This window comes from Mobula birostris, chromosome 2 (genome assembly GCF_030028105.1).
Source record: "Mobula birostris isolate sMobBir1 chromosome 2, sMobBir1.hap1, whole genome shotgun sequence".
NCBI lineage: Eukaryota > Metazoa > Chordata > Chondrichthyes > Myliobatiformes > Myliobatidae > Mobula > Mobula birostris.
In genome coordinates, this window is record NC_092371.1 from 129,060,883 (window position 1) to 129,081,767 (window position 20,885).

A 20,885-nucleotide genomic window follows, 5' to 3' on the forward strand; every position below is an offset into this window, starting at 1 on the left:
TATTGACAGACCGGTTGCTTTGAACCTGAACTGTTTGAAGTTTGATGGACAGGCGATATCCCAGCAGGGGGATAAAAAAAACAGGTTCGCTAAGGCATGACACACCACGAGATCATGAGATGACGAGACCCTGAAAGAGCAGTGTGCCCCCATAAGTTGGTGGGAGTTGGGAGGTCTGGTCGCGGGAACCGACCATAGACACACAGGGTGAAAAGGTACGATCGGCGGGAACCTGATGTGTGTGTTCGCCCTTGCCTGGGTGCTGGGTTCACCGCGGAAGAACGGTCGTATCCGGAACGGGGGGGAGTCACAGTCGGTGACCACAGAAGACATAAAAGGGTTTGCCCGAAAGCTAACTGCGAAGAACATCAAAGGTCTGCTTGAATCAAAATTTGCATTCCCTCTCTCTCTCCAATGGCACAACAGCGATTACTGCGAACTGCACTAAGCTGAACTGAACTCTGCGTCACTTGAGACTGATCATTTTACTCCTAGACTGTGATAGAGCTTGGTTGATTCCTATTACCCTAGTTCTGTTTACGTGTGTGTTTTATCATTGCTAACCTGTTGCATTTATATCCTTGCAATTGGAGTACTGTGTTACTTGTTTCTTTAATAAAATTTTATTAGTTTCTGTTAAACCAGACTCCAACTAAGTGGAAACAACAGGAATTCTGCAGATGCTGGAAATTCAAGCAACACACATCAAAGTTGCTGGTGAACGCAGCAGGCCAGGCAGCATCTGTAGGAAGAGGTGCAGTCGACTTTTCAGGCCGAGACCCTTCGTCAGGACTAACTGAAGGAAGAGTGAGTAAGGGATTTGAAAGTTGGAGGGGGAGGGGGAGATCCAAAATGATAGGAGAAGACAGGAGGGATAGAGCCAAGAGCTGGACAGGTGATAGGCAAAAGGGGATACGAGAGGATCATGGGACAGGAGGTCCGGGAAGAAAGACCAGGAGCGGGGGGGTGGGGGGGACCCAGAGGATGGGCAAGAGGTATATTCAGAGGGACAGAGGGAGAAAAAGGAGAGTGAGAGAAAGAATGGGTGCATAAAAATAAGTAACAGATGGGGTACGAGGGGGAGGTGGGGCCTTAGCGAAAGTTAGAGAAGTCGATGTTCATGCCATCAGGTTGGAGGCTACCCAGACGGAATATAAGGTGTTGTTCCTCCAACCTGAGTGTGGCTTCATCTTTACAGTAGAGGAGGCAGTGGATAGACATGTCAGAATGGGAATGGGATGTGGAATTAAAATGTGTGGCCACTGGGAGATCCTGCTTTCTCTGGCGGACAGAGCGTAGATGTTCAGCAAAGCGGTCTCCCAGTCTGCGTCGGGTCTCGCCAATATATAAAAGGCCACATCGGGAGCAGCGGACGCAGTATATCACCCCACTCGACTCACAGGTGAAGTGTTGCCTCACCTGGAAGGACTGTTTGGGGCCCTGAATGGTGGTAAGGGAGGAAGTGTAAGGGCATCTGTAGCACATGTTCTGCTTACACGGATAAGTGCCAGGAGGGAGATCAGTGGGGATGGATGGGGGGGACGAATGGACAAGGGAGTTGCGTAGGGAGCGATCCCTGCGGAATGCAGAGAGGGGGGGGAGGGAAAGATGTGCTTAGTGGTGGGATCCCGTTGGAGGTGGCGGAAGTTAAGGAGAATAATATGTTGGACCCGGAGGCTGGTGGGGTGGTAGGTGAGGACCAGGGGAACCCTATACCTAGTGGGGTGGCGGGAGGATGGAGTGAGAGCAGATGTACGTGAAATGGGGGAGATGCGTTTAAGAGCAGAGTTGATAGTGGAGGAAGGGAAGCCCCTTTCTTTAAAAAAGGAAGACATCTCCCTCGTCCTAGAATGAAAAGCCTCATCCTGAGAGCAGATGCAGCGGAGACGGAGGAATTGCGAGAAGGGGATGGCATTTTTGCAAGAGACAGGGTGAGAAGAGGAATAGTCCAGATAGCTGTGAGAGTCAGTAGGCTTATAGTAGACATCAGTGGATAAGCTGTCTCCAGAGACAGACAGAAAGATCTAGAAAGGGGAGGGAGGTGTCGGAAATGGACCAGGACAGGGTGAAAGTTGGAGGCAAAGTTAATAAAGTCAACGAGTTCTGCATGTGTGCAGGAAGCAGCGCCAATGCAGTCGTCGATGTAGCGATGGAAAAGTGGGGGACGGATACCAGAATAGGCACGGAACATAGATTGTTCCACAAACCCAACAAAGAGGCAGGCATAGCTAGGACCCATACGGGTGCCCATAGCTACACCTTTAGTTTGGAGGAAGTGGGAGGAGCCAAAGGAGAAATTATTAAGAGTAAGGACTAATTCCGCTAGACGGAGCAGAGTGGTGGTAGAGGGGAACTGATTAGGTCTGGAATCCAAAAAGAAGCGTAGAGCTTTGAGACCTTCCTGATGGGAGATGGAAGTATACAAGGACTGGACATCCATGGTGAAAATAAAGCGGTGGGGGCCAGGGAACTTAAAATCATCGAAAAGTTTAAGAGTGTGAGAAGTGTCACGAACATAGGTCGGAAGGGATTGAACAAGGAGTGGTAAAACCGTGTCGAGGTATGCAGAAACGAGTTCCAACTAAGTGGTCCATTCCTGCTGGTTTGGCAACCCAGTTACGGGGTACGTAACAATATACACACATTCTTTCTCTCTCTCTCCTTTTTCTCCCTATGTCCCTCTGACTATACCCCTTACCCATCCTCTGGGCTCCCCCCCACCTTGTCTTTCTCCCCGGACCTCCTGTCCCATGATCCTCTCATATCCCTTTTGCCAATCACCTGTCCAGCTCTTGGCTCCATCCCTCCCCCTCCTGTCTTCTCCTATCATTTTGAATCTCCCCCTCCCACTTTCAGATCTCTTACTAGCTCTTCCTTCAGTTAGTCCTGACGAAGGGTCTCGGCCTGAAACGTCGACTGTACCTCTTCCTAGAGATGCTGCCTGGCCTGCTGCGTTCACCAGCAACTTTGATGTGTGTTGCTTGAATTTCCAGCATCTGCAGAATTCCTGTTGTTTGTTTAGTAGCCTTGTGGTTTTAGTTTTGATGCTCCTGTAACGTTTCCCTGATGGCAGAAGAGCAAACAGTTCATGGAGAGGGTGTGAGGGGTCTTTAATGATGTACCATGTCTTCTGGAGGCATCGACTCTGAAAGAGGTCTTGGACAGAAGGTAGGGAGACCCCAGTAACCTTCTCTGCTCCCCTAACCACCCTCTGCAAGGCTTTTTTGTCGACAGCACTGCAGCTGGATTACCAGATTGTGATGCAAAAGGTCAGCACACTCTCAACCACGCCTCTGTAGAATGTAGTTAAGATGTTAGCGGGGAGTGATTCTTGTTTAAGCTTCCTCAGAAAGTGCAATCTCTGCTGGGCCAGTTTCACAAGCCCAGTGGTGTTCCTGGACCAGGTGAGATTGTCCGAGATCTGCACCCCAAGGAACTTGATGTTTTCCACTCTCTCCACTGTGGAGCCGCTGATGTTGAGGGGTGTGTGCTCAGGCTGAAACCGTCTGAAATCAACGATCATCTCCTTGGTTTTGGTGACATTAAGCATCAAGTTGTTATCACTGCACCAGCTCTCTAGGTGTTTGACCTCCCTGTACATTGTTTCATCATCTTTGCTGATGAGCCCCACCACTGTGGTATCATCAGCAAATTTAATGATCAGGTTCTCCTTGAATCTGGCTGCACAGTCATGTGTTTGCAATGTAAACAGCAATGGGCTAAGCACACAGCCTTGTGGGGATCCAGTGCTCAGTGTGATGGAGTCAGAGATGTTCCTGCCAACACGGACTGACAGTGGTCTCTGTCAAGAAATCCAGAATACAGCGACAGTGTAGAGAAAGAGAAATGAGAACCTAAATGAGGTGGTGAATCTGTGCAAGGTTTTCATATGTGCTAACAGGTATTCTATAGACTTGAGTAATTCCACAATAAGTGAATCGTATCAAAACTGCACAGTCCTGGTACGCCCTACCATGAGTGATGGTGAACAATTACAACAGGAGCACAATGAGCATCATTGTATTTCAGTGCCAAAGTGAACGCTAAAGCACTGTAACATCCTTAAGGCAGAAATACTGAATGGATACAAGGTTCCTACCACCACAGGAATCTTGTATGCTTTCAGCCAATTTGATTTGCTTTACTTATCACCCTGCCATACTAAATCCATTTGAGAAAAGACAATGGGCTCCGACAGTATCTTGACTGGTGTTCAGTCTCTGTACTCTAGAACTTGTTGCTCTTACCACTAGGTCACTCCAACACACTGACATTCACCTGTAAGGAAATAGTTCCCTAGATCTATCCTGTCAACAAAAATCCAGACATCAAATGCAGCCAGTTATTGCTGCAACTACCTATTCTGAATCACTGGAATAGTAACCAGAGTAATGTGAAGTCAAGTCTTATCAAAGCAAAGGCTTGCTATCCAAGCAATGATTGATCTTGCAAGTGGAACAAATGCTACACCTGTCCCTACACTACCTCCCTCACTACCATTCAAGGCTCTAAACAGTCCTTCCAAGTGAGGCGACACTTCACCTGTGAGTCTGTTGGGGTCATATACTGTGTCCAGTGCTCCTATTGTGGCTTCCTGTATATCAGTGAGACCCAACGTAGATTGGAAGACCTTTTCTCCGAGCACCTACACTCCATCTGCCAGACAAAGCAAGAAAGTGGCCACCTATTTTAATTCCACTTCCCATTCCTATTCCGATATGTCAATCCATGTCCGCCTCTACTGTCATGATGAGGCCACACTCAGGTTGGAGGAGCAATAACTTGTATTCTATCTGGGTAGCCTCCAACCTGATGGCATGAACATCAATTTCTCAAACTTCCAGTAATACCCTTCCCCCAACTCCTTCACCATTCCGCATCCCCTTTTCCATCTTTCACCTTATTTCCTTGCCTGCTCATCACCTCCTGCTGGTTCTCCTCCCCACTTTTCTTTCTTCCATGGACTTCTGTCCTCTCTTATTAGATTCCCCCTTCTCCAGCCCTGTATCTCTTTCACCAATCAACTTCCCAGCTCTTTACTTCACCCCTTCTCCCAGTTTCACCTACCACCTGATGTCTCTCCCTCCTCTCTCCGCCTTTTAAATCTTTTTCAATATTTTTTAATTAACTTTCTACATAGGAGAATACAGAGTTCAAGAAAAAAGAAATATATCAAATACATTATACTGAATCACACATACAAACTCCTTACTCTATATTCATACAAATTGATTTATTCATAATATTGAAATATAGTAATTTATTATATGGAAAAAAATCTGACCCACTACCAAGACCGAAGCTCATTAGTAAAGAAGAAAAAAGAAAAAAAGTATTATTAGCCATCACCTGTGCTTTGACGGCAAATCAGAGGTTTTGAAAATAGTTCAAAAAAGGTCCCCACAATATTTGAAAGTCTTGATTAGATTCAGAAATTGAACACTGAATCTTCTCTAAAGTTAAACATGACATGACATCACGCAGCCATTGAACGTGAGTAGGCGGGACCGCATCTTTTCATTTAAGCAAGAGCGCCCTCCTAGCCATAACAGAAATAAAAGCCAAAATGTGCAAATCAGATTTCTCCAAAATAATATGCTTTCCTCCAACAATACCAAATAAAGCTACCTTTTAAATCTACTTTTTTTTCCCTCCAGTCCTGCTGAGGGTCTTGGCCTGAAACGTCAACTGTACTGTTTTCCAGTGATGCTGCCTGGCCTGCTGAGTTCCTCCACCACTTTGTGTGTGTGTGTTGTTAGATCAAATGTTACATTGGAGAATCCCAGTAAAATTGTATTGAATGTGAATCAGATACAACTCTCCAGAGGGTCTAGTGATAATTGGTAGTAAGATGGTTACAAATTGAATCTAGAAATGGTGAATGGATGATTGGGGGAGAAAAAAACAGAGGCAATCAAGAGCACTATCAGAGATTTTTCAGGCGTTCCTGGCATAGAAATTTCAATACTGGGTGAAAATCTGGATCTCCTCACCTGCCAGTGTTTTACCATAAGACTTCTGTCATAGAAGGAGTTGGCTCACTGCCTTAATGCAATTGAAAATGGTCGGTAGATGTTAACCTTGCCTATGATATCCCTACCCTATGAATGAATTAAGACATTTCACATTTTGTATTTCATATACACAAGACAAAAATCTTTCATTTCTTCAAAGCTCCACTCAAGTTTATTGGTTTATTTATTTTCTGTCATATGTACCAAGGTACAGTGAAAAGCTTTGTTTTACATGGCATCCATATAGATTAATATGGATTTCACATCGTACATGGGAAAAGTAATAATAAAATGCTGCATATAGTTACTGCAAAGTGCAGTGCAGGCAGGTGATGAGGTGCAAGGCCTTAATGAGGTTGAGTCCATCTTGTCATACTAGGAGACTGTTTAATAATCTTCGATCAGCAGGATAAAAGCTGTCCTTGAGCCTGATGGTATGTGCTTTCAGGCTTTTGTGTGTTCTGCCCAGTGGGAGAGGGGAGAAGCGAATGTCCAGGGTGGTGAAATGGTGAACCCTTTATTCTGAAAACTATCTATCAGTTCTAAATTCTTCAAGTAAATGTACTCTCAGGACTGAATGTTTCACTTTGTCAGGATGTTGGTTGTCAATAAGATCATCACTAATCTTTTAAACTCCAAACTTGTGTTATGTATCAATGAGTCCTTCTACTTTAAAGCCCAATGAAAATTAAAGGTCCTTGTTTAGATTGCTCTGAAATGTATTCCTATTTACAAGAGAAATCAACATTAGTGCTGCATCCAGAAAATCTGTGTGAAGGGTGAACAGCTGAATGAACGAAAGCCAACAAAAAGCAAATTGATTATGTGCATTCAAAGGCATTATTTTGAAAAACTTCGATCTTTCCTGATTCTCAGTCATCTCTTCTCCAGACACATTCTTTACAGGTGTAAAGAAGAAATGAACTTTTGATTTGTCATTTGTGAAATATTCTCTATTGTTGCAGGCTGCATCCTACCTGTTTAATGTTGAATTGTTTTATTAAATAATCACTTTAAAACCAATTAAAGATATTTGATTTCCATGCACTACTGACCACTAAGCAAAGTTTCCGTATGGAACATGCTGAGATTTCAGTCTTGTTCTTTAAATAATTATGTTTTGGCTCATGAAATGAGAAGCGAGGCTTTCATTACTGATAATGAGGGAGAGGAAGCTGTTAATTAAAGCTGCTATAAATAGCATCTTCTCAGCCATAGTTAAAGTAAGCCTAAGTTGATCCAATAGAAACTGCTGGCCAACTACCACTATGGCTATAGTTCACTAGCTACATCTACCAACTTTACCAGAAAGCAACTCAAATACTTTGGAAAGACTAGGATTTTTCCTGGTTTTAATCATCTCTTTTCCAAATGTATTCATTACAATGGGAATGATACAGTAATGTTCAAATTCATGGTTATTGGCATCTGACCAAACAAAACCATGTTCCTCTGGACCACTGTGTATGCACAAAACATATCACACACAGCACAAAAAACAAAATATTACAATGATTAGTTAACAAATTATAGTTCAAAAGCATGTAGTGTGCAGCACAGTTAAACAATAGACAGCCTGAGGGAAGAAGCTGTTACCCGGTGCAGAAGTACTAGTCTTAATGCTTCTGCATCTCTTCCCTGTTCATTCTCATGAGCCTCCTCTGGCCCCTCTCCAATGACAGCACATTTTTTTAAATAAGGGGCCCAAAACTGTCCACAAATTCTCCAAGTGCGGTCTGACCATTGCCTTACAAAGCCTCCACATTATATTCTTGCTTTTTTTGCATTTGAGTCCTTGAAATGAATGCTGACATTGTATTTGCCTTCCTAACCACCAACTCAACCTGCAAGTTAACCTTTCAGGACCTCCCAAGACTCTTTGCACCTCTGATTTTTGAATTTTCTCTCCATTTAGAAAATAGTCTATGCCTTCATTCCTTCTACCAAAGTGCATGACCATGCATTTCCCTATACTATATTCTATCTGCCACTTTTTTGCCCATTCTCCCAATCTGTCTAAGTCCTCTACAGATACTCTGCTTTCTTAACATTACCTGCCTCTCCACCTATCTTTGTATCATCCGCAAGCTTGCTGATGAAGCCATCAGTTCCTTCGTCCACATCATTGACATGTAATGGGAAAAGAAGCATTCCCAGTACCAATCCCTGCAGAACACCACTAGTCACCAGCAGCCAAGCAGAGAAGGCCCCTTTGCTTCCTACCTGTCAGCCAATCTTTTATCTTTCCTGTAATACCATGGACTCCTAATAAGCAGCCTCATGTATGGCACCTTGTCAAAGGCCTTCTGAAAATCCAATTAAACAATATCTACTGACTCTCTTTTGTCTGCCCTGATCAAAGAATTTCAACAGATTTGTCGGGCAAGATTTCCCCTTGAGGAAACCATGCAGACTTCAGCTTATTTTGTCATGTGCCCCTAAATCGCATTCTTGATAATGGATTCAGATCTTTACAATCACTGGAGTCAGGCTACCTGACATATAATTATTTTCTTCTGCATCCCTCTCTTCTTAGAGTGGAGTGACATGTGCAATTTTTCAGTCCTTCGGAACCATTCCTTATGGGAGCAGAACCACTTCTTAATAAATCTTCGTTAAAAGGAGCACTGAAGCCCATCCCCAGCTATCCCACCCATTCCTTTTCTGCACATATGCTGTCATCATCCTGTACCTCTAGCTCCAGCCCTGTTTTGATAACATTTTGCCTGTAATAACATTATAGTATGTTTGTTGTTGCCCAATATTAAATCCTGCTGCCCACTGCTGAGTCACACTGATGACTTAATTGCTGAATCATTTCTAACAGAGCTAAAATGCAGTCTGATGGCGAAAGACACTATTTTGGAATCGTGCTATCTTCAGCTATTTTAGAATCATCCATCTGTCTTCAGCAGAAAGATTCTGTGCATATACTATCATTTGAAAGTACATAAAGCTACAATACAGTAACAGATGGAATATTCGGTTTAGTGATTATTGTCCGCACAATTTTAAGTGCTAAGATTTCTTGCTTGTGGCTGCTCAAACAAGGGATTTTTAATATTTCATGATCCTAACAATTTGCATCTTTTGCTCTTGGCCACATGCCCTGACCTTGAACAATGCGACCCTTCACTAGAAGTAAAAATTTTAACATGAATGGGTTGCACCTCAACTAGGGATATTCACTGATGTTGTTTGTGAGGGCTTAAACTGTTCTGACAGTGGGATGAGTGCCACGTGAACTCTTTGAGAAAGCCAGGTTAACCAGACTCAGTAAGAGAGAATGTGGGAGAGGCAAAATATGATGAGACAATGATGGTTAACATGGAAGGAAACCAAGAAACTAATTTCTGGATTGCAATTCATTTGTGGATACTAAGAATAGAATATTAGACAACAATTGATGCAAGTTAAGAATAGAATAATTAGTTCTAAATAGCAGTATTTATTGAACTATTGATGGAAAATTATCAACAAAAACAGAAATGGCAGGGGTCATGGGTGAGGTTAATTGATCAGTAATGCCGCTATCAATGCTCAGAATGGATGGTTGCAGTTTCCCTCCCTTAGCGGAAAAAAATATGACAGGTTTGTAAAGTGGAACTCAAAATTGTTCAAAAGGACATTCTCATTAGTTACATAGAAACATAGAAAATAGGTGCAGGGGTAGGCCATTCGGCCCTTCGAGCCTGCACCGCCATTCAGTACGATCATGGCTGATCATCCAACTCAGAACCCTATACCTGCCTTCTCTCCATACCCCTTTAGCCACAAGGGCCATATCTAACTCCCTCTTAAATATAGCCAATGAACTGGCCTCAACTGTTTCCTGTGGCAAGGAATTCCACAGATTCACCACTCTCTGTGTGAAGAAGTATTTCCTCATCTCGGTCCTAAAAGGCTTCTGCTTTATCCTCAAACTGTGACCCCTCGTTCTGGACTTCCCCAACATCGGGAACAATCTTCCTGCATCTAGCCTGTCCAATCCCTTTAGAATTTTATACGTTTCAATAAGATCCCCCCCGCAATCTTCTAAATTCCAGAGAGTATAAGCTTAATCGATCCAGTCTTTCATCATATGAAAGTCCTGCCATCCCAGGAATCAATCTGGTGACACACATCAAAGTTGCTGGTGAACACAGCAGGCCAGGCAGCATCTCTAGGAAGAGGTACAGTCGACGTTTCAGGCCGAGACCCTTCCTGACGAAGGGACTCGGCCTGAAACGTCTACTGTACCTCTTCCTAGAGATGCTGCCTGGCCTGCTGCGTTCACCAGCAACTTTGTGTGTTGCTTGAATTTCCAGCATCTGCAGAATTCCTGTTGTTTGCGTTTATCAATCTGATGAACCTTCTTTGTACCCCCTCTATGGCAAGAATGTCTTTCCTCAGATTAGGGGACCAAAGCTGCATACAATACTCTAGGTGTGGTCTCACCGAGGCCTTGTACAACTGCAGTAGTGCCTCCCTGCTCCTCTCCTCGAATCCTCTTGCTATAAATGCCAGCATACCATTCGCTTTTTTCACCGCCTGCTGTACCTGCATGCCCACTTTCAATGACTGGTGTACAATGACACCCAGGTCTCATTGTACCTCCCCTTTTCCTAATCGGCCACCATTCAGATAATAATCTGTTTTCTTGTTCTTGCCACCAAAGTGGATAACCTCACATTTATCCACATTAAATTGCATCTGGTGAGTGTAATGTTGATGATAAACACGGTCTTAGAAACAATAACTGGAGGAAGAAAACAAATACTTGAATTGGGATTTGTAGAAGGCAGAAAGTATTTGGTTAAATTAACTGAATTTTTTGATAGGTGTCAAAAAAAGAAGCTAAATTAAATCTGCTGTGATTCAGTGTTGTAAAACAATAAAACATCTGGGGGAAGGGGTGAATAAAAAGTATTGTATCATTTCACTTTTGCAAGTGATTTCATTCACAGATTAAAAACTGTTAATACCTTCCTCCAACCCCAACCATTTTGTATGTTACTTTGCATCTGATGGAAATGTAGATTTGTAACCAAAAAGAGATGGACTTGTTGAATTTGTTTGTCATTACGCATGTACAAGCTGTAATAAATATTTAGTGGTTTCTTTCTTTTCTTTACAGATAAGATAATGAAGAAATAAAGATGGCATTTAATTCAGAGTCAACCACCAGCCCCAGTGTGACAGTGAATTCCAATTCAACCAAGGAGTACTGCTACAGTGCTCGGATAACAAGTACTGTGCTGCAAGGCTTGCCCTTTGGAGGTGTTCCTACTGTGCTTGCACTAGATTTTATGTGCTTTTTGGTATGTGTGTATTTTTGGATTTGTATATTCAGCATGTTACTATTTCCATGTTTTTGTCAACTATTATTTTTTTTAAATTCAAAAGCTACTGCTAATCTTGCTTGTGTTTATGGGTTATATGTGGAATTTACTGTCAAGACAGCCATGAGGATGATACCACAAATGGTACCAAATACTTCAGGCAGAGGCCAGTTACTAACTCTGTATGGTCTTGAGTATTCCCTGGGGATTGAGGAGGACTTGCTTCCCTCCTGGTTCTGAGATACTTGGGAGTCCATTGTTAGAACTTCTGACTCTTCCACCAGTGAGTCAGGAATGCCTGACGGAGTCAGTGGGTAGTTTGATGTGGTGCTTTTCTTCTAATTAGGCTGGGGTCTCAATACTGTGTGCAGTTGCTGTTCCTCCACGTTTGAGCCTGTAATTTTTAGGCATTAGTAGGAATGTTCAATTTTCAGAGGAGGCTTTGAGAGTACTCAATACTCCTTTTCCTCCATCCATCCAGCAATCTCTTCCATGACTAGCTCAGATTTTAGCAATCTGGTGTGGGGCATTTTGTGGCGATGTCTTTAGTCTCTTTCCAAGGCCTGCAGTAGGTAACACATGTCAAATGCTAGAGATCTCTGCTGCTGGTAGACAATGAGTTTTGATCTTTACACACACTTTTCCTCTAGCAACTGATATGTTGAAAGCAATAGGGAATTGTATTATCAATGTAGCCTTCAGAGGTAACTGCTAGGGGTTATAAGTGCACCAGTGAAAATAAAGCCTTAATCATTCCAGGCTAAGTGCTTTTTAAAGACATTAGTCTAAGCTCACAAGTGTCTTCCTTGTCCAACTATGCCAGTATCTCTTATTGACATGTATACAATCCTTTAATTCCTTACTAAGCAGCATAAAGCCTGCAGCAGGTTAATGTCAGTACCACTACCTCAAGGACAATTAAGAGTTGACAATTGGTGCTGACCTTACCAATGGTTACAATATCCCCTGAATAATAATACCTGGGGATACGAATTGACAATAAATTGGACTGGTCAAAGAACACTGAGGCTGTCTACAAGAAGGGTCAGAGCCGTCTCTATTTCCTGAGGAGACTGAGGTCCTTTAACTTCTGTCGGACGATGCTGAGGATATTCTACGAGTCTGTGGTGGCCAGTGCGATCATGTTTGCTGTTGTGTGCTGGGGCAGCAGGCTGAGGGTAGCAGACACCAACAGAATCAACAAACTGATTCGTAAGGCCAGTGATGTTGTGGGGATGGAACTGGACTCTCTGACGGTGGTGTCTGAAAAGAGGATGTTGTCCAAGTTGTATGTCATCTTGGACAATGTCTCCTATCCATTACATAATATACTGGTTGGGCACAGGAGTACATTCAGCCAGAGACTCATTCCACGGAGATGCAACACAGAGCGTCATAGGAAGTCATTCCTGCCTGTGGCCATCAAACTTTACAACTCCTCCCTTGGAGGGTCAGACGCCCTGAGCCAATAGGCTGGTCCTGGACTTATTTCCATCTGGCCTAATTTACATATTATTTAATTATTTATGGTTTTATATTGTTATATTTATACTGTATTCTTGGTGCAACTGTAACAAAACCCAATTTCCCCTGGGATCGATAAAGTATGTCTGTCTATCTATCTATAAATTTGTAGATAAAATTGGCCACAGACACAGCTTGAGTTGCATTGGGTTTTAATTAGGTACTCGAGCTGATGATAAAGTGGTGGGTTCAAAAATGTTGTCATTGGAAGATGTATTACTCAAAGTCCAATGTCTTTCTGTAGCATTTAAATACATCTTTGAAGCACTCTGCAGAAATTTACAAATTATACACAACTGTGGTTGATAGTGAGGAAAATTCTTAAGACTGCAGGAAGATTTAATCAGTTGGGCAGAAAAGTGAATTCAGTTTGTCAATCTCCAAATGGCATTTAATCAGTTTGGGTGTCGTCAGCTTTTGCAATGCAAAAAATGCACAATGTCTAGAAAGACTAAGTGGTAGGGAATGTATCCATTATTATCTAGCTAACAGAATGTTTGAGCAGTTGAGTGTCTTGGCAATGAATATATTAGTAGTTAGACAGCAGCCTGATATCCTCCTGCTTCCTTGCATTGGATCACAAGCCCATGTTTCAAGTTGATATGTTCTGGTAATATACAAGTGGCAAAATAACTGACTCCTCCCACCACTATTCCTACACCTCCCCTTCACATACAGATGTAGTTCCTCACCTGATAATTATTATCTAGAGCAATGTAACTAATCTTGAGGGGGCTTTGGTAAAATTCTGAAAGTTGTTCATAGTAATACAGCATGGAACCAGGTCCTTCAGCCTGTCTTTGTCCATGCCAGCCACATAATCTACTTGAGCTAGTCCCATTTAGATGCAGTTGGACCATATCCCACTGGACCCTTCATATCCATAAAAGTCCAAATGCCTTTAAACATTGTTCTGCCACTTCCTCTGGCAGCTTGTTCTACATATCCAAACTCTCAGTGTAGACAAAGTTGTCTCTTGGGTCCCTTTAAAACTCCTTCCCCCCTCCCCTCCCCAACCTTAAACCTATGCCCTCTTACACAGAGTCCCCTATTCTGGTGGGGGAGAGGAACATTGACCATCACCTCATCTATGTCCCTCATGGATTTTTTTATATCTCTATAAGGTATATCAAAAAAAAATTATATAGATCTGGGAGGTTGGAGCCCAGCCCATCAGTCCCCCCTTAGTGACTCCTTCCCCCATTCTTGGCTTTTTTGCTGTCCACTTCGTCTTGAACTACATGTTTCATTATTTTTTTCTGTCTCTCCCCAAAAATGCTAGACACTTTGCCTGCGAGAATTCATGTCAAAGAGACACATGCAGTTTTTAAAAGGAACAGCTGTGATTTAGGGGAAGGAAGAAAAATAATCCTGACCAAATCTAGCATTTGCCTCTTCCATTCATTGCCTTTTTAAAGTTCATACTTTCTTGTGTAACTTCAGGACCTTAGAAAGTTCAAATGCCTGACAAATGAAATAAGCTTAGTGTGCAAATTCATTTATTTTAATGAACAAAGCTGTTAGACTTCATACATCCCAACTTTATGGCTTTAGAAGTATTTATGCCTAACCTTATGTTCTCAAAGCTAGAAAAGCTTCAGAAATTTCAAGTATCCAGGAGTGTAGTGTAGGTTTAACACGTTTAAATGCAGTAATGTTGCAGAGTCAATCAATTGATTGGTTGGAACTTGGGCAGATAGTAAGGGATTAAAATATATTTAAAAATCTGGAAGTGGGTACACAGTAAAGAAAAACTTGGGAATCTCTTACAAAAGCTCAGCAGCACTGATATGAATATTAAAACAAACAGAAATCACAAAGTGATTCACAATGGTTTAATGTCATTCCCAGTACACAAGTGTAAAGGAGAATTGCAATAATTGTTACTCTGGATCCAATGGAGCACAAAAAGACACTAAGATAAGGAACACAACAAAAAAAAATAAATAGCTTATAGACATTGTGCATAAAACAACTACATATGGTGACTCTGATATGAAATCAGGTCGTTGTGCTGAGTGGAGATGTTGATCATCCTTGCTGCTTAGGGAAAGTAACTGTTTTTGAGTCTGGTAGTCCTGGCTTGGTGTTGGTGTATGACCAAGTGGTTAAGGCATTTGTCTAGTGATTTGAAGGTCGCTAGTTCGAGCCTTGGCTGAGGCAGCATGTTGTGTCCTTGAGCAAGGCACTTAACCACACATTGGTCTGCAATGACACTGGTGCCAAGCTGTATGGGTCCTCATGCCCTTCCCTTGGACAACATTGGTGGCATGGAGAGGGGAGACTTGCAGCATGGGCAACTGCTGGTCTTCCATACAACCTTGCCCAGGTCTGCGCCCTGGAAACCTTCCAAGACGCAAATCCATGGTCTCAGGAGACTAATGATGCCTATAAAAAGTCATGGCTAGAATACTGCGTAGCCTCCTCCCTGATGGGAGTGGGACCAACAGTTCATGAGCAGGGTGGGTGGTATCTTTCATTATATTGTTGGCCTTTTTCTGGCACCTTTCCGTATATATGATGGCAGATGGACTGGTGCTGGTGATGCATTGGACCGTTTTGACTACCTGTTGTAGAGCCTTCCTGTCCACTGCAGGGCAGTTTCTGTACCATGCAGTGGTCATGTTATGCACGTTATGATCCTCTCTACTGAGCATCTGTAGAAGGTCATGAATATTGATCTGCGTAGTCCAGCACAGTTATTGTGTGGAAAATAACAATTCCATCTCTCTAAGTTTGAAGAGATGAGTGGCCTTCTGCTCCTGTGATTTTTTTTTTGTGTTCCAGGTTTCCAAACTTGGCTGCGTACACAACAAAAAATAAATCCAAATGCATTAAACTTTGAGGCCCACCTTTCAGTTTATGCAGATTGTCAATTCTTGTATGTATGACATATTGCAACCAAAGAATAATAATAAATAATGCAAGGTATTGTATTGACTCATTGTAAAAATAAAGCTGATCTAAGGGCTAAATGATTTGAATTTACCAAATTCAAATCAATAATTTTCCTCATCTTCCTTTGAACGATTACTAATACATCCATGTAATTTGGAAATGTACAGAACATTGACCAAAGGGAAGCACTCAAAAACAGATGCCGGAAGTACTCAGCAGGTTGAGTTGCATCAATAGAAAGGCAGTGGAACAGTTCTAATAGTGTAAAACCAGGGTGACCACAGAGATGAACTGTAAACAGGATTATCTAATTAATAAATGAATGGAAGCAGTTAGAGTGAGAACACAGACAAAATAATGTAGGAGTTGAAGACATGCAGCAGGTTAGAATAGACACTTTCTCCACCCCAGGGGTGGTGCGGGAGAAATGAAAAGGAGCTGGTGGGGTAGAATGTGAAGTGGGGAGAGTTTTCCCCTGGAGGGGAAAGAATGAGAACAGAAATATGGGAAATGCATGATGAAAGTGATCTTGCCAAATCCCTTCACAAACAAAAGAAAATTTACAGACGCTGGAAATCCAGACAACCCACACAAAATGCTGGAGGAACTCAGCAGGCCAGGCTGCATCTCTGGAAAAGAGTACAGTTCGACTCTTTACTTCATTCCCCACCCCCCTTCAGGTTTCACCTATCACCTTGTGTTTCCCTCACCCCTTCCCCTATCTTTAAAATCTACTCCTCAGCTTTTCTCTCCAGTCCTGCTGAAGGGTCTTGGCCCAAAACATCGACAGTACTTTTTTCCATAGGTGCTGCCTGGCCTGCTGAGTTCCTCCAGCATTTTGGTGTGTTGCTTGCCAACTTCCTTCATGATATTGCCTTATCTTGGCGTTCCGGGCAGCTGCAAGTAAATGAAGGTGATAAATATGTTATGCCGATATAACTTGGGTTAAGCCCAATTTATACTTCTGCGTCAAATGTAGGCCGTAGGGTGATGTGCACCTCCCCAAAAATGTAACTCACGCGTCACGGTGACGCAGACTGCAACGACTGTGATTGGTCCACTTGGTAGCATCGCATTTCCTCCTACATATTTCCGGTTGCTTTTCTCCGCCATGGCTGTACACTGATGCGAAATAAATGGTTGGAGACAATAAACCTTGTCAAATCTACCTGCCGACATCCGAAAATATTTGAAATGCATTTCCTCGTCCATGTCTCTCACAAAGAAACTCAACACAGTGACATAGAAACCCCACCGCCAACTAGCGTTTTCGTGGTGAATTGTAGAGCAACACAGACAACTATGTATGCTGGCTACGGCGTAGGGCTTTGCAAAAGTATAAACCAGCCTTTACTCAACTCTGCTGGGATATGCAAGTCCAAGGTCAGGTACACAGAATAAGTCAATTAAGACCATTGCTATTGTTGAACTTGGAATGCACAGTACAGATTTGTTGTATATTAGCTATGTTTTCATCTCTTTCGCTTTTATTTTAGGCACTCTTGTTTGCGTTCTCTGTTCTACGGAAACTGGCCTGGGATTATGGGCGTCTTGCACTGGTTTCGGATGCTGACAGGTAAACAGCATGAAGTAGTCTTCTTTGTTAATATTTCTGTTGCTATTAGGTAGTATTGAAGGACCACAATACTTCCTAACCTATAACAATTTTTTTGTTAGACTGATCTTCAGATTCTGCATGTTTGAGTGAAGTCTCTGATTTAATTTCAGAATAAGCTGACTAAGATTTTATAGCCTCTTCTGTCTATCCCACGCAGTAACAGGTTCTCAGCATCCAATGGAAATCTGTTAACTTTAAATAGTAGATACTACCTTCGCTGTTATAAAGTAATTCAAATGAATAACTGTTTCTGTGACCTATCCTTTAAGTCCTGGGTCATTAGTGAATTTAGGACTCCCTCAAAATCATCGTATCCTTTCTAGTGTGTCATTGGGGACCCAAGTCACCCCAAACACAAACTGTTTCAGCTGCTACCATCCGGGAAACAGGGTCCAGAACAGCTTCTTCCACCAGGCCATCAGACTGATTAATTCATGCTGATACAATTGTATTTCTATGTTACATTGACTGCCCTGCTGTACATACTATTTATTATAAATTACTATAAATTGCACATTTAGACACATAACATAAAGATTTTTACTCCTCATATATACGAAAGGTGTAAGAAATAAAGTCAATTCAATTCAGTAGTGTGCAGATAGGATTTAGACCTACATCACCTTTGTATTCTCATATTGGTACGTGTCATACAGGTCAGTGTTCCATCGGAATCCTGGAGTAATACCACACTGAATTGCATGCAGTGCAGTTAAATGTTGTATTACTCTAGAATTAATGCAGTGCAGGTGGCATGCCAATGGCTCAGTGCAGATTGAAGTACTGCTTCATTGAGCATGTTTACTCCGTTCAATTTGAACTCCCGTGCTCATTGTGTCCATGGCCTCCTCTACTGCCACGATGAGACCACGATGGGTTGGAGGAGCAACATCTCATCTTTTGTCTGGATAGCCTCCAACTTGATGCCACGAACATTGATTTCTCTAACTTCTGATAATTACTACACCTCCTCACCTCGCTTTTGTTATTCCCCATTCTGGTTACCCTTTCACTTCTCTCTTCTCACCTGCTCATCACCTCCCTCTGGTTCCCTTATCATTCCCTTTCTTCCATGGTCCACTATCTTCTCCTGTTAGAGTTCTTCTTCATCCCTTTACCTCTTACAACTCCCAACTTCTTACTTCATCCCCTCTCCTCCACTTTCCTACCTTTCTCATCACCTGGTCTCACCTATCACCTGCCAATTTGTCCTCATTTAGCACTCTCTTCCACCTTCTTATTCTGCCTTCTGCCCCCTTCTTTACCGGTCCTGATGAAGACCCACATTTAACAATTCAGAAGCAGCTTCTTCCCTACCATCATTAGGTTTCTGGTCCACGAACACTATCTCATCATTCCTTTTTGCATTGCTATTTATGTAGCTTGTAATTTATCATTTAATGTCTTTGCACAGTACTGCTGCACAAAACAAATTTTGCATCTTTCAAGAATGTCATAATGAGCCTGATTCTGACTCTGTTTACTTATCACTGAATTTATCAATATCGCTAATGCAATTTACATCTGCCAGCTTGTAACCTAGTCCATTTCCATATACGCGGGGTGATTGATAAGTTTGTAGCCTAAAGTAGAAGGAGTCAATTTTAGAAAACCTTGCCCAGTTATTTTTCGACATAGTCCCCTCCTACATGTACACACTTAGTCCAGCGGTCGTGGAGCATACGGATCCCTTCTTTGTAGAAGTGGTCCACAGCAGGGGTGATTGATAAGTTTGTGGCCTAAGGTAAGAGGAATTGAGTTATTAACTTCAAACTTTCTGCATAATCACTCAGAGTTGAACTGCATGTGCATGTAACGAGAGCGTCTTGGACCTCCAGGTGGTCCACAGTAGGGGTGATTGACCTAGGGTAGGAGGAGATGAATTATACAGCTCTCGTTACGTGCACATGCAGTTCAACTCTTTGACTGAAAATGCAGAAAGTTTGAAGTTAACTCATCTCCTTCTACCTTAGGCCACGAGCTTAACAATCACCCCTGCTGTGGACCACTTCTGGAGGTCCAAGACACTGACTTCTACAAAGAAAGGATCCGTATGCTCCACAATCACTAGACTAAGTGTGTAAATGTAGGAAAAATAAATTGTGCTAGGTTTTCTAAAATTGACTTCTTCTACCTTAGGCCACAAACTTATCAATCACCCCTCGTATAATGTCACCCAAATAAATGTGTAAGTTACCCTTCATTAAAACTAACTATCTTTGGTTAGCACCTGAGATCCTGTAAGATGTTCTGTTGATTTAAATTTGGTTTAAATTTTAAATATGAAATTTTGAAGTATTTTTTGCTGGTGGGGGTGGAACGGGAAGGGACTGGGTTGGGGAAGTTGAAGTCAAAACACATGATAGGTGGGAATTAACGTAGGACGCCTGTGAGTTTATTTCTCATAGGCCAGGATGCTTTAAGCAGCTCCTCAGTTCAGGGTACTGAAATCCATTTCTATGCATCATTGAGACTAATTGTAGTTTGCAATTCATGCTGTAACAGTACCTCTGCATATAGTTGAAATGATTCCTAATTTATGACTTTTGTTTCTAAAATAAGCACTGACTCACTTTTCTGCCTCACCTCCTGATCTCCCTAATTTAGATAATCTTTCTAGAATAAATTGTTAATTTTTTAAAACTTCGTTTACTTTATTTAGTGGTTCAAATTATCATCCTGTTGTTGTTATGATTAGCAATAAACTGAGCTAATCATTCAAGGGTCTATCATTGGTCAATAATTCTAAATTGATTAAAAAGGAGTATGCCAGAAATCCAAGCAGCTATTTTGTAAACAACACACATAAAAGTTGCTGGTGAACGCAGCAGGCCAGGCAGCATCTCTAGGAAGAAGTACAGTCGACGTTTCGGGCGGAGACCCTTTGTCAGGACTGAAATTGCTTGAAATTCCAGCATCTGCAGATTTCCTCGTGTTTGAGCTATTTTGTAAATTGCTTTTCAGCAAATCAATTTTTGGTTACTAAAAGCATCAATATAAGGATGCTAAAAGTGTTGGATGAAGGAATAAGTATTTTATCAGCTTCTATAACATTTGACCTCTGGATTTTAGTCTTGTCAAAGAAGTTTCACATAACATTACATCACACTTCACCTGTATCCCATCACCACTGTTCCAAATTATTATGTTGTCATCTTATTTTTAATAAAAGTATGTTTTAATGTAATGTTTTTATATTAATATGAATTAGTTCAAATTTTAAACCATATTTAATTCATATATGCTAATCAGAAATCTGTGTGAGATGGCCCACTGATGTAACTGGTTCTAAAAAGCTCATTCTTATCATCATGGGCTATGTGTCATTTAAATCTGTCTTACAATCATTTGATTCCAGTTTTGTTTTGATTGTAATAGTATTGCATGGCTAAGGTGTGACAGATCATTTACTGATGATGACCCTACAAATACTAGTCCATAGTATGTTCCATATTTTTCAGTTTTTCTATTTGTCTGCTCTATAATCATTAAAAATGGCTGGTGAATCAT

The 20,885-nt window shown here is 41.9% G+C and overlaps 1 protein-coding gene across 4 annotated transcripts in view; it reads left to right on the top strand.

Moving 5' to 3' along the window:
• Positions 1-20,885, top strand: part of LOC140190969 (CSC1-like protein 2) — a 205,201-nt gene that overhangs the window by 56,790 nt on the left and 127,526 nt on the right. For all 4 annotated transcript variants that reach the window (XM_072247993.1, XM_072247986.1, XM_072248012.1 and 1 more), the window contains exons 2-3: positions 11,131-11,314; positions 17,254-17,333. In XM_072247993.1, coding sequence (XP_072104094.1) covers positions 11,153-11,314; positions 17,254-17,333 — 242 coding nt within the window. In that variant the 5' untranslated portion in view covers positions 11,131-11,152. The remainder of the gene's footprint in view (positions 1-11,130; positions 11,315-17,253; positions 17,334-20,885) is intronic.